The following is a 12,672-nucleotide window of genomic DNA, read 5'->3' as shown; positions in this document are numbered from 1 at the left end:
AAATGCACGTGGCGATGTTGGTTGTTGGTCAAGTCTCATCTATCTGTATCCACCAATCTGTCTACCACTGAAAGCTCTCCTCAAAGTACTCTATACGAGGCAGGGAATGCATTGTCCGATCAGCCACAGCGCTTCGGCTCTCATCCGCCATCCTGGCAGGTCCACTTGTAACCACGGCAAGACTGCCTTGATCACCCATGTCCAGTACATTGTCAATAATACCTTCAACGTTGAGTCGGCCATCTTTCCACTCCGCAAGGTGGCAAGTAGTTGTATCGAGAGGTCCCGCATCGTTGGCGCCAGTCACATAGATACAGACCTTGACCTGGTCTTTGCCAAGGACACAGCTCAATTCCTGATTGAGAACATCTACAGCAAGAGCAGTCTGTCGTACTGCCCAGTGGATTTCGATCAGCCTCGGTCCAGTACCGGATGTAAGTTTGTGCATGTATGAAAGTGGAACTGCGATACCGCTGCCGCCGACGATGAAAAGAACTTTATCGAAGCGTTCTAAAGGTAGCGTCTTTCCATAGGGTCCATCAATGGCTACTTGAACTTTCGCTGGCTTTGGCTGGTCCTGCTCTGCGTAACCTTTTAGTCGCGAAGTAAAGCTGTCGTACGGACGAATAAGGAATGTCATCTCCCATTGCGTCTTCTCAGCTTCAGGACCGACTTCGTCAGTGAGGTGGCCTAGCAGTGGAATTTGTTCTGGTGTGGTGTGTTGCCCAGACTTTGAGATCCACGCGACCGTAAACGGATGGCTCTCCCAGAAGTTCCATTTGTTGAGAACCATGAGATAGTAAAATGTTCCTGGCTCGATGTTGTAAAAACTTGATGTTACTGGGACAGTGACTCGGATCATATGTGAGTCCTCGTTATAAGTCATTTGAGCGGTGGTCTTCCAGAACTTAGGATTAAACGCCAACATTCGAGCTGTGCGGATGGCTCTGTCTAGTAGCCATATTAAGACGGGAATCCATATGAGCGCGTCGTAGGCACCTCTGAAGATGGAGACATGGCTTGACAGTGTGTATTAGTGTTACGTTGGGATAAAGACTAGCTGTTGCGATGTGACTCACCTGAGCATTGTAACGAGGACCAAAACCGATAGAACGATATGCGAGATGAGGAAGAACTCGTACTGCATACGACGCACGTAGAAGAATGACAGGCCGACAAGCAAACATATGAAGATGGTTGCCTTGTCATGCTGTTAGCTAGAAAGAACTAAGGTGGACAGATAGGAGCGTACCAGTTCACCAGTCCACCAAAAGGTCAAGTTCGAGATCCTCCAGAAATATTCCCAACCGCCCCCTAAAGTCTTTAGTATCGATCTTCCAGTGCTTATCGAGTACACTTACTCTGAAAGATAATGATGATATACCCAATAGAATGGGCCACAGCCTGTACAGTCGCTATCCTTGCAACCCAGCGATGGAAGTTGTTGTATGTCTTAAAATCCCAGCCGGTTAACCATATAACGATATTGTTTCGCATGCCGAACAACCAGATAAGCGGGAAGTTGGCGAACGAGATGATGCCTGTTCTGTCAGAGACATGGCGAATGACTTGAAGCCATACGGAAGGGTAGCTGAGTTCTCGTCAACAAAAGCTCAAACATTAAGGTCTCTCGGGACAAGACTTACTATCCATAGCCTTCGAATATTTCGTATCCGTGGATAGAGCATACTATATTTAGTATAACGAATAGCGAGAGTGTTAGTGTTTGTATACGTGGAGGCAAAGTACCCCAGCCTCCAAAGTCTTGCACGCAGCGTTGCCCAAATGTAGCTGGAGTTAGAATATTACGGTTGAGCCATACACTCCGTTGACCTTGCATGGCATTTAGCCGTGTGAGCACTTGCTTCGCCATACCAACCGCTATCACTATGGCCCAGAAGATTCCCATTGCCCAGCCGTAGTAGTAGTGGTAATCCCATACATAATCATGTGCCGCCTAGGGTTCCTCAGTGATATAGTTCTCGTGTCAAGTTTAGACTACTCACCAATGTTCTAATCCAGATATTAAAGTAAGTTGGGGTTGGTAGCATGAGTTCATCATATCGATGTGTACGGCCAGGGTCTGTCGCATTGAACTTGACTATCTGGGCCCTCTCATCATCTGTGATCCCGTCGATTATATCGTTTTGAGCGAGATATGCGTCGTACATGTTCTGGCATGTCTGGTTCATAGCCCTTGACTCAGCGACCCAAACATCCTCAAGGCAATGAATGTCCCAACAAAGATGCAGTGAAGTTTGATACAAGCGGCTGGTGCATTCCTGTCTTGCAAAGAATGCACCCTCAGGCGCGTCGGCGAACTTCAGCGTTCGGAATGTTTGGCGACACGCTTTACCGCATAGCTTGGGGTTGGCTGACGACGCGTTTGATGCAGCGGTGAAGGTGACTAAGTTTAGGAGCCATATTGCTTTATTCAACTTCCAGTATCGCATCCTGGGTGACTGATGTTGTATCTCGACCCTGTGATGTTGAGAGATCGTTATCTTGGGAGCGTTATTATCAGATGATCAGATAATACGCTACTAACGTTGTGGGTCATTATCATCACGTGGGGAAATGGTCATCTGAAGATTCACGTAGTTTTCCTGAACAAAATTGGCTAGTACAGGCTTGGCAGGTATAATAGAAGTCTCGAACAATAACATCGTTTTCAAAGCGACGGGAGATGCCAGTTCACATAAAGGAAGTGATGTCATAGGTTGAGGATAACGTCATCTGGCTTTGGTGTCGCGCCTGGCGGCCAGCCATATATTAAGGTAGATTTTACTTGAGCTATAGTTCGAGTACTACTATGTACATTAGGTTGAGGTTGGGTGTAATTGAAGCACTCCGATTAATGGTAGTTATGAGACAGGCCATACTTGACGTGTTGCAAGTGCCACAAAAGTCTCATGGGGACCATCTACTTGCGGTACAAAGCAGCTAGCTTCTGCGTGAAAGTAGCAGGCTTGGCCTCAGTAGTGTTCTCGGCCGCAGTACTGTTCTGAGGAATATCCACAACTTCGCCATCGAGACCCTTGTTGTTAACAGCATTCTGCTGCTTGCCAAGATAGAAGTTGGGCATGAACAAAGAGGCGATGAGAGGAATACATGACAGGACAATGGCAAGGATGGTGATGTGACCGTTGACAATAGAGTAAGCTCGGATGGACCCTTGGCGGATAGGATCGAAGAAGTCATAAGTCTTGAGGGTCTTGATGTTGCCGTAGATTGTGGCAATAGTCGTATCATCGACGTTGGGCATCTCAACGTGCATCTGGTCAACCATCTGCTCGGTCCAAATGCTGGTGGCGAGGGCGCTACCGATACTAGAGCCAAGAGTAGACCACAGAGTGATAATAGAAATGAGCGAGGCGACATCGTCGTGAGGAACGGAAGCCTGGACACCAACTCGGACACCAACGACGTTGAGGGATGAAAGACAGAAGATGAGCTGAGCTGCTACGAGGCGAGCAGTGTCCTCAGTCATCATACCGTTGGGGCTGATGAGAAGACCGTAACCAAGAATCCTGGCTGCGGCACCGAAGATCATGAGACCCTTGTAGCGATGAGATACACGGTGGATAAGACCGACGATGGGACCGACCAGGCAGAGACCCATGGTGGTGATACCAAGGAAGATTGTCCACTGGTAGGTTGTCCACTCCTTGATGATGAGGATGTACGATGAGAAGTAAGTGTTACGAACGGAGGAAGCCATCTGGTTGAAGATGTGGATGATAACACCAGCGATGAAAGCTCTGTTCTTGAGAATGCGCTTGGTCATCATGGGCTTGGGAGCCAGATAGTATTCGTAGAGACCGAACAGAATGAGAATAACGAAGCCCACGACAATCATAGCGATCATGTTGGGGTTGTTCCATCCACCCTTGGCGCTCTTAGCCAGGGTGATTGGCAGGAGAATGAGGGAAAAGGCGAAACCAAGAAGAATGAGACCGACGATGTCAACGTCGATCAGACCACGGTAAGCAAGCTTAGCCCAGTAGGTCAGGTTCTTGGGCGTAGCCTCAGAGCGACCAGTTCGCACATCCTTGGAGTCGGCCATGGTGACCATACCGGCCTTCTCGCCACGACGCTGCATCGTGTAGAGAGTGAAGATAGCAGGAAGGAGAAGAGCAGGGACGATGATGGAGAACATGCCAAGACCCCATCGCCAGTTGTCGTAGAAGCCCTCGGCAATGAAGCCATTCACAGGAACAGTGACGATGAATGGCAGAGAGAGACATGCGCCGAAGAAACCACGCCATTCCAAGGGTGTCAAATCAGCGACGATGATATCGCTGAGAAGATCGAGACCAGACTTGCCAACGGAGGTGAAGCAGATACCGATGACATACGAGGTAAAGCCATTAGCGCTCGCAGCGACAGCAAAGCCTACAGCGTAAAAGACAAGCACGACAACATATGTCGTCGGTCGCGATGTGATATCCGACAACTTTCCAATGAAAGGCTTGCTAATAGCACGAATAATTTGACCAGCTGTGTTGACGGTACCAAGCTGACTGTGCACACCAAAGGTAGAAGCAGCCAGTGTACCGAAAATGGTGGTGGTGATGCCCATGTCCAGCGCGTAGGCGAACATGGTCAAGCCAATTGAGACACCCAGCAACCAGAGCAAGATCTTGCCCTTCTTGCCAGACTGGTAGAGGACCTTGTTAAAGGCCTCAACTCTGCCAACACCAATTTCCTTGTGTTCATCGTCGGATACGGGAGCGTTGGAGGTATCGTAATCCTTCTTCTCGTTGAGTTCGAACATTTCGTTGTTTTGCGGGGGAGTCTGCGACTCTGGGCCCGAGGGGTTGTTGGGCGCGGACATTTTGGCGACGCGATGCGATGCGAATGAATTGACCTGACCTGAGCTGGGTGCTCTAGACAAAAGATCGGCAGTGCATGGAATAGAAATAAGAGAAAGAATTCTAAGATAGGTTGGAAAGGGGCAAGAAAAGCTCTTCTAGGTGCATCGGTAGTCTCACTTCTGGCCTGACTTTTTCTTTACTATTTGCAGATAAAAGCTGTTGGTTCTGTTCGCCCCCTACAAGACCGAGAAAAAAGAGGGAAAAGAGACACGACCAACAGCTATGCCAAGCTAAGTCGCCGAAAAAAGAAGAAGATACAGGGTCTCTCGGGTCTGTGGAAAAAGCCAAGTCCAGGGTGCAAAGGTTTGGCGTGACCTTGGTCGGGGATCAACATGCGTGGTTTTTTTGTTCCAAAAGATTATCTGATCTGTTGGTTCGACTGCTGCATGAAGCCAAGATTATCACATACTTCCATCTAATCAGATGGTCCAGATGGGTAGGGATCGGCTTGGAAGTGGGACGTCGGTGAAGATCATATCCCTGAAGAGAATAGAGGGGACAGTATAATGTGACAGTACAACGGACTGTGGTGGCTCTTTAATGCAACTCTTTGATCCTGGAAAATCAGAATCAGATTGATATGAGGTAAATCGTCCGAACCTGGCACTTGCACGCGTGGGAGGCTTGCAAGGGAGGCAAAAATTTTCAAGATGGATTTAGAATCAGTGACACATTCTTTGGGGGTTTGTGACTGGCTTGTGACTGAGACACAAGCAGAAAGCTAAGGATCTACCCCAGCCAGCCCAGCTAACGATAGCTACAGTACCTTAAGTCCTTAACCAAAGCTGGCCTAGAGTGAAATAAGGTGTTCCGCCTTTCCGCCTGAGCCGCCTCTTATTCCTACTACAGAATTGAATTGGCTACCTCCAAACCTGATTTCTCTTGCCTCGACGATCCTTACCACCCGTGGATTCCCGAGGTGTTGGCTCGTGAAAACCAACGGCACAAGGTTCATCGGCTAATGTTGCACGACATTGCAGTGTCGATCTTGGCGTCGATGATGAAGGGCTTATCAATCTCATCGCTCCGTTATCGCACAGACATACCGATCATGAATTAATGCGGGAGAACGTTGCATCAATCAGAATTCTATCTAAAATTAAATGTAACATGAAGTATTCTTTCTAAAAAATACAATGCTCATATAGAAATCTTTGCGGCATCACACAAAGATCTAAACACACTATCCGACTTGGCATATAGCTCCGAGACAGTAGAAAACTCGACTACGCGTCCAGCATCCATGACGATAACCTTGTCGCACGTAGCAACAATAGTATCAAGTCGGTGGGCCACTGTAAGGACAGTTGCGTTACCCATAACCTCGTTCAGCATCGCTTGTAACTTCGCATCGGCTCTGCCGTCAATTGAAGCCGTCGCCTCGTCGAGAATGACGATTCTTGAGTGACGCACGAGAGCACGAGCGATGGAAATTAAGGAGCGTTGCCCTTGAGAGATATTGGAGCCGTTCTCCTTGACTTCAGAGTCCAGGTTCAGACTTGGTCCGTCACTGGAGTCAGAGTCTTGTTTCTCGGCAACCTTGTAATGTTCGGAGGTCAAACCAACGCGGTTCAAGCATTGTTGGAGCCACTCGTCATCGTATTGCTGGAAGGGATCGAGGTTGTAGCGGATCGTGCCGGCCAAGAGGACAGCGTCTTGACTGATGACTGATAGGTTGGATCGAAGCAGATGGAGGCCGATCTTGTGGATGTCGACGCCGTCGATGAGAATTCGTCCGGTGGTAGGCTCGGCAATTCGTAGGAGAGCAGATATCACTGGGAAGAGGTTAGCTAGCTGCTATTCAAGGCGATTAAGATGTGGACTTACGGGTTGTCTTGCCAGCACCAGTACGGCCGACAACTCCCACCTTCTCACCAGCCTTGATATCCAGATTAATTTCCTTCAAGGCCGGCTCCAAGCCAGGTCGGTGACTGAGGGTAAACTCCTGGAACTCAACACGCCCGGCAGTCGGCCACTGCTGCCTCTCCAACTCCTCATCCAGCTTGTCAACCCGATGTTCAGGCTCTTGCTCAATATTATAGGCATAATGCAGCATTCTCTCCACCGAATTCATGTTATTCTCAATCTCAGCGCTCTGGCGAATCATGTTTCCAAAGACTGCCTGCGCTGTAACGATGTATGATAAGACTACACCACCAGAAGATGGGTCAATGGTGCCGCGGAGACCGACGACGAGAAGCCCTGCTGCCAGGACGAGGGTTGCACCACAGAGATCAAGACGGAGGTTGAGCCAACGTTGGCAAGCAACGGAGAGCCAATACGCCGTGTTTTCTGTATCGATCTTTCGCGCGTTGTCGTCAACGAAACGAGGAACTGCACCAAAAGCCTTGAGAGTGGGAAGACCTGATAGAGACTCGCCGAAGTGCTCATAAATGCGACTTCGAAGAAGATTGTTCAGTCGACGAAGTTCTCGCGATGAAGGCCGGTAGTACATTCCCGTCCACGTGTAGACAAGCAGTAAAGCAAAAGCAATGGCTAAGAATGCTGGAACGACGATGCTCACGACGATAATCGTACCCAAGACCTGGACAAACGTAGAGATGAAGAGTCGCAACGTCTCGCCGACCACGTTATCAACAGCATCAACATCCTTACTGAACCGATGTGTGATTCGTCCTTGAGGAGTCGTATCGAAGAAGGTCACCGGCGCAAGCAAAACCTTGGACAGACTAGCCTGATGAAGCTTGTTCGAACACCAGAAGCAGAACAGGGCAAAGGTAGCGCTCATACAGAACAGACCGATCGATTGACCTGCTCCGAAAGCTGCGTAGCCACCCATGTATGCGTCCTCGGAGATAGATATGTACTGAGTTTTCTGCCACCAGCTTAGCCAGAGTGGTGAGACGATGCTGGTTCCTTGGTAGATAGCGATGGACAGTATCAGGAGAGGGACAGTGAGGAATGCGTTGCCGAACTGGGCGTAACGAATGTAGGTTCTGCCGCTGACGGAGCCGACGACTCGTTCCTCTGACTGCATGACTTCCTTTCCACGGGTCTCTGATGGCTTCTTCTCAGTTTCTGACTTAGAAGACTCCTTCTCGGTAGGCTCATCGATAGCTTGTTCGGAGCCACTGCTGCTGGCCGTCTCGAAATCAGAGTCTTCGAGCAATGGCGTAGATCCAGCAAACGCAGTAAAAGCACCGTTTTGACTTTGAAGCTGTTCATAAGAACCCTGCTCCACGACCCGGCCCTTCTCCATGTACACGATCTGATCAGCCTGTCTAGCAAATCGAATAGAATGCGTAACCAGCACGATCGTCCCTTCACCATTTCTCCGAGCCTGGTTAACTACCATGTCGAACACACGAGCACCGACATGAGCATCCAAAGCAGAGAAACAGTCATCAAGAAACAAAAGTGAGCTTCGACCGTAGATGGCTCTAGCAAGACTTATACGTTGCTTCTGGCCACCAGATAATGAAACACCGTTCTCACCGACCACTGTCATGTCACCATCGGGAAGAGCCTTCATATCAGGATGGAGACAACATCTTGTGAGGACTTCGTTGTACCATGCGTGATCGAAGGGTCTACCAAAGACGATGTTCTCGCGGACGGTCTCACTGAGAAGCCATGCGCTTTGGGGTGCGAAGGCGATTTGGGACGAAGATTTGGAGAGACCGAGGTGGAAGGATCTTGCTTGTACGAGATGAAGATCGCCGAGAAGGGCTTTCAGGACGGATGATTTTCCTGATGCCACTGCTCCGACGATGCCGACTAGTTGATTGCGCTTGACATGGAATGAGTCCAAGCATAAGCGTTGGCTGGTGGAGGCGCTTTGCTTCTCCTCGTTCTCGGCCAAGAGCTGCTCATCGTCGTGATAGGCAAAGGTAGCGTCTTCAACGCGAATAACGGTATCAGGCTCAGAATCAGAGGGATACCCAATATCTGACTCAGGATCCGGCTTCTCGCTTTGCGATACATCAGACGCAAGCATGAACATAGCCAAACGCTCAAGGGCAGCTCTGGCATCAGCCACAGCAGAGAGAGCAGTAGGAAGAGCCATAAGTGGTGTTCTCAGTAGCATGAAATATGCAAGTCCGGAGAACACGACACCGGCATCCATACCATTCTCAGCGGTTGCACCATAACAGACAATGGCCACAACAGAAGCTAATGTGGGTGCAGTATATGAAATGGCAGTGTTGAAGGCTCTGAGAAGCATTCTCTTACGGATATAAACCACTTCATCAGATCTCAGCTTGCCAATCTTGGACAGTAGACTCTCCTCGTAGGCGTTTGTCTTGACTAGACGAATCGCAGCGACTGCTTCCACCACAGCCTTAACGCGTGCGTCCGTGAAAGGCATACTTCCCCTGCGAAGAAGAAGAAGTTTGCGCATCATGAATGACTGGAGGGGATACAGCAGAGCGAGCAATCCAAAACCTGGTAAAGCACTATATCCCATAGTCCAGATCGTCAAAGCGAGACAAAGTAGCATCTGAAAGATACTCGTCCAAGCAACATGAAAATAGCCACAACAAAAATCCACACGTGTGACATCAGCACTGATGAGACTCATCAGCTTACCCGTTCCGAGTCCATGTTTGAGCTTTGCGCGTTCGCTGAGCTGTGTTGTTGCTCGGCGATAAATAACATGCATAAGAGCACCTCGTAAAAGAACACCAGTGGTGTAAGATCGGTAGAAGCCATGGACGTTGGATGTGACTGAGAAGACCAAGAGTAGAAAAAGTCCGACTGCGTAGCCAAAGCCTGAGCGAAGGGCTTGTTGCGAAGGGTCTGATAAAGTGCCGATGAGGAAGCGAATAAGAAGTGGTGAGAGAATCTGAGATAGATCACCGGCCAGCTTGAAGATGCCTCCTAGCCAGAACCACTTGAAGCAGACATCGTTGAGCGCTAATGTCAAGACAGTGGTATCGGTTGTTTTTCTTGCCCAGAAAGGTCGCCATTTCGCTGGCTTTTTACCATGGTTTGTGGCAAGTCTCGTAGCCCAGGCCTCTTCTAGGCGATTCGCATGATCTTCTACCAATCTATGGTTTGGCATATCATACAAATCGTCTGTTTGGAGAGGTCGAGTATAGCCTGTCCGTAAAAGACGACCTAGCCAATTGAATGTCAAAATTGACAGCCAATTGGCTTGTGTTTCAGGAAGAGGAAGTTTGTCTTGTGCATTGTTCTGATCTTCAATATTTGCTGGTGATGGTGAAGATTTGGGAGCAGTGAGACGCTGCTGTATTGGCGTTGTGGATAGAAGAGGGACTCTTCTGTACCATTTCCTCGGAGGGAAGCTCTTCCCATCGTTGGTCGCCATGGCTGGGCTAGAGTTGGAGTCTCGAAACAAGTGCTGCCAGGCTAGAGCACAAGTCTTGGTCTTCTCTCTCTCCCTTGATCAAGATCCAGGAGACAAAGATTAGATCGGGTCCCTGCAAAGGCGTCCGTATTCGGAACGCACATCCCTTGACCTTCCCAAAAACAAGTCACTGTGCGGGTCGGTACTTGGTGTGCAGATCCCGGCCCTGACGTTACGGTGCGGATCCTCACAGTGGGCGGAATACGAGCGGTTTAAGCTTACGGCCGGGCTCTACTGAACCGGGTCTACGGCCGGCACTTTTGTGCGCTAGAGAGGGCCGATCCCTGGATGTTTTTTAATTTTATGCTTCAGACGGTGAAAAACAAGCATAAAGTTAAGTAAGATCATGACGTTTTGCGTGGGAGAGGGTGGGATAGGAAGGTGGATGTCCTGTAAGCTCTAGGGTACAATAATAGACTGCTGGTAAGAGTGGGATAGACTGATCAACTTATTTGGTCTCTTTTGGATCTGATAATTCAGGGAATGCGATGCAGGTCGGTTTCTTGCTCCGACCATGCCTGTTCCCATGTGCTTGTAGGATTGATCAGCGGCGTGACAACGGACTCGGAATTCCGTCAAAGGTTTCATCGAAACGTCAGTGAGCATTTAATGGCTTTAATCCTTGGCTTCATGATCTGGGGCATGTCTTACTGTAGACTCGGTAGAGGATCTGAGGTTGGGGGATGCCATGTGGGTTAATGGCCGTTGATCATTGTTGACCAAACAGAGTCAAGGGAATGCGCATTACAAGTAGTATAACTACCGAGCTGTGTCGCATCTTGGCCATCGTAATTGTTTCGTTGTAGTGATTAAAAGACTTGGCCTCTGTATTATTTTATCTACACTCTATCCATCATTCTTGTAAGTTATGCTGTCGTTGTTTAACGTGTCGGTGTCTAATACCTGCTAGATCGCCCATAATGGCACCAGGCCCAATTGACGTCGTTCCCCCACGCAACCCAACACCACCAAAAGAGGACTGGCAAACCTCCAAAGAAACCTCCTTCAGACTCCCCGACGGCCGAACAAACATATGGATTGCCAACTCTAGCAGTGACTACCTCGTCGGTTCTGGCGAAGCTACCCTAGCGCGATGGTCGACCGACGGACGAGAGACCAGAACATCCCCGCCCATGATCAACGATGACAGAGCGCAATCTGGTCCCGTCTTTGAGCTTGAGATATTCAATGCTGAGGTCAATAATCCTCACTCGCCGTTCGCGTCCCATGGTGAACATGGCGATTTGGCGTTGGCCTGGGCTTCTGTGTACGCGCTGTGGCTCCATCCCGAGCACCGAGACGACGACTTGATCGCCATCTCCGTCGACAGCCAAAAGATTGGCGACTACATCAGAAGCACTGGTCTGGGTGTTCTATCACCTTACTCATCGGCATCTACACCGCGCGAAACTGTTTACTGGCTCTCTCACGATACCTTCTGGCAAGGCGCTGGAGCACCAGACTCGCTGCACTGGCTTCAATCGCGACCCGAAGTGACAAACTTCCCCGGCTTCAATGGCATAATGGGCGTTTTCGCAAACCAGATGGGCTTCACCCGCAAAGGAAACGTCTGCACCGTTCATCCCCAGCGACCGCCCAAGCCCACGCCCGGCACACTCATTTACTCTCGCTTCATTGTAGAGCTTGGTCAACAGCTCTCAATCCGTCACATCGACGCGTCTAACCCCGAGCACTTCACAGCTTACAAGACCTGGCAAAACTCGGATCGCGTCAACAAAGCCTGGAAAGAGCGCGGCCCCGATGAACATCACCGCAATTATCTCGCTTCCCAACTCGCCGACCCGCATACAATGTCATGCGTCTTCGAATGGGATGGACAATTAGCGGGATATACCGAGATCGGGTGGGCATTGGAAGACAACGCTGCATGCTTCTACCGAGCAGGCTGCAACATTACAGTGGGCGAGCACGACCAAAACAGCCACATCATCGTAGGAGAGGAGCGTTTCCGCGGGGGCAAACGGTACCAAGCTGTGGCGACGTCCATCAAGCACTGCTGTTTCCTGAGGGATCCGCGTACTAAACAAGTTATTGCGGAGCCTGAGTATGATTTGAACCACGTGCAGATCCAGGACAGGTTTTTGCCGCAGGAAAGGAAGAAGAGGTTCCATCTGCCGCACAAGACGGCTATGTTGTTTGCACTGCAGCGTGAGCGATTTTTCCAAGAGGCGCATTTCGTTTAGTTGCGGTAGTATAGTAAAATATTATGCAGATCACATGAATCGATTGATAAAATTGATTGATAACTTGTTCTTATGTGTCATGACGTAGCATGGCTTGTGGGTGTTGACTTGATGACAGTGAGACACTGCTACCTAGAGTACAGTAGCCCAAGCACCTGTAAGGGTTGTACCGCACTCTGTACAGTGCTCATTATAGAGGGCGGCCGCTGGGATCGGCGTAAAAGTACGTAACGAATTTGGGGTTACATTCGGCTTCAGA

General features: G+C 49.5%; 4 protein-coding genes across 4 annotated transcripts; 1 reads left to right on the top strand and 3 right to left on the bottom strand.

The window, feature by feature from the left end:
* Positions 1 to 61: 61 nt before the first annotated feature.
* On the bottom strand, positions 62 to 2,666 carry FIESC28_03220 (uncharacterized protein; the record flags this gene model as incomplete). The annotated part of the gene is made up of 9 exons (XM_031157369.1): positions 62 to 1,019; positions 1,080 to 1,201; positions 1,253 to 1,314; positions 1,362 to 1,541; positions 1,647 to 1,689; positions 1,750 to 1,791; positions 1,880 to 1,957; positions 2,007 to 2,407; positions 2,549 to 2,666. The coding sequence occupies 9 exons, from the start codon at positions 2,664 to 2,666 to the stop codon at positions 62 to 64; spliced, it is 2,004 nt and encodes a 667-aa protein (XP_031018501.1).
* A 257-nt stretch (positions 2,667 to 2,923) lies between these two features.
* Positions 2,924 to 4,837, bottom strand: FIESC28_03219 (uncharacterized protein; the record flags this gene model as incomplete). Its single annotated transcript, XM_031157368.1, has 1 exon — positions 2,924 to 4,837. One exon carries the CDS (start codon positions 4,835 to 4,837, stop codon positions 2,924 to 2,926), a length of 1,914 nt encoding a protein of 637 aa, XP_031018500.1.
* Positions 4,838 to 6,017: 1,180 nt separating this feature from the next.
* On the bottom strand, positions 6,018 to 10,170 carry FIESC28_03218 (uncharacterized protein; the record flags this gene model as incomplete). Its single annotated transcript, XM_031157367.1, has 2 exons — positions 6,018 to 6,652; positions 6,705 to 10,170. The coding sequence occupies 2 exons, from the start codon at positions 10,168 to 10,170 to the stop codon at positions 6,018 to 6,020; spliced, it is 4,101 nt and encodes a 1,366-aa protein (XP_031018499.1).
* A 959-nt stretch (positions 10,171 to 11,129) lies between these two features.
* Positions 11,130 to 12,413, top strand: FIESC28_03217 (uncharacterized protein; the record flags this gene model as incomplete). Its single annotated transcript, XM_031157366.1, has 1 exon — positions 11,130 to 12,413. One exon carries the CDS (start codon positions 11,130 to 11,132, stop codon positions 12,411 to 12,413), a length of 1,284 nt encoding a protein of 427 aa, XP_031018498.1.
* Between the last annotated feature and the right edge of the window lie 259 nt (positions 12,414 to 12,672).

Source organism: Fusarium coffeatum (assembly GCF_003316985.1).
Source record: "Fusarium coffeatum strain FIESC_28 chromosome Unknown BRIP53273_contig_69, whole genome shotgun sequence".
In the NCBI taxonomy this organism is placed as follows: Eukaryota; Fungi; Ascomycota; class Sordariomycetes; order Hypocreales; family Nectriaceae; genus Fusarium; species Fusarium coffeatum.
The sequence above is the reverse complement of the archived record's forward strand: the minus strand, read 5'-3'. Positions and strand labels throughout refer to the sequence as shown.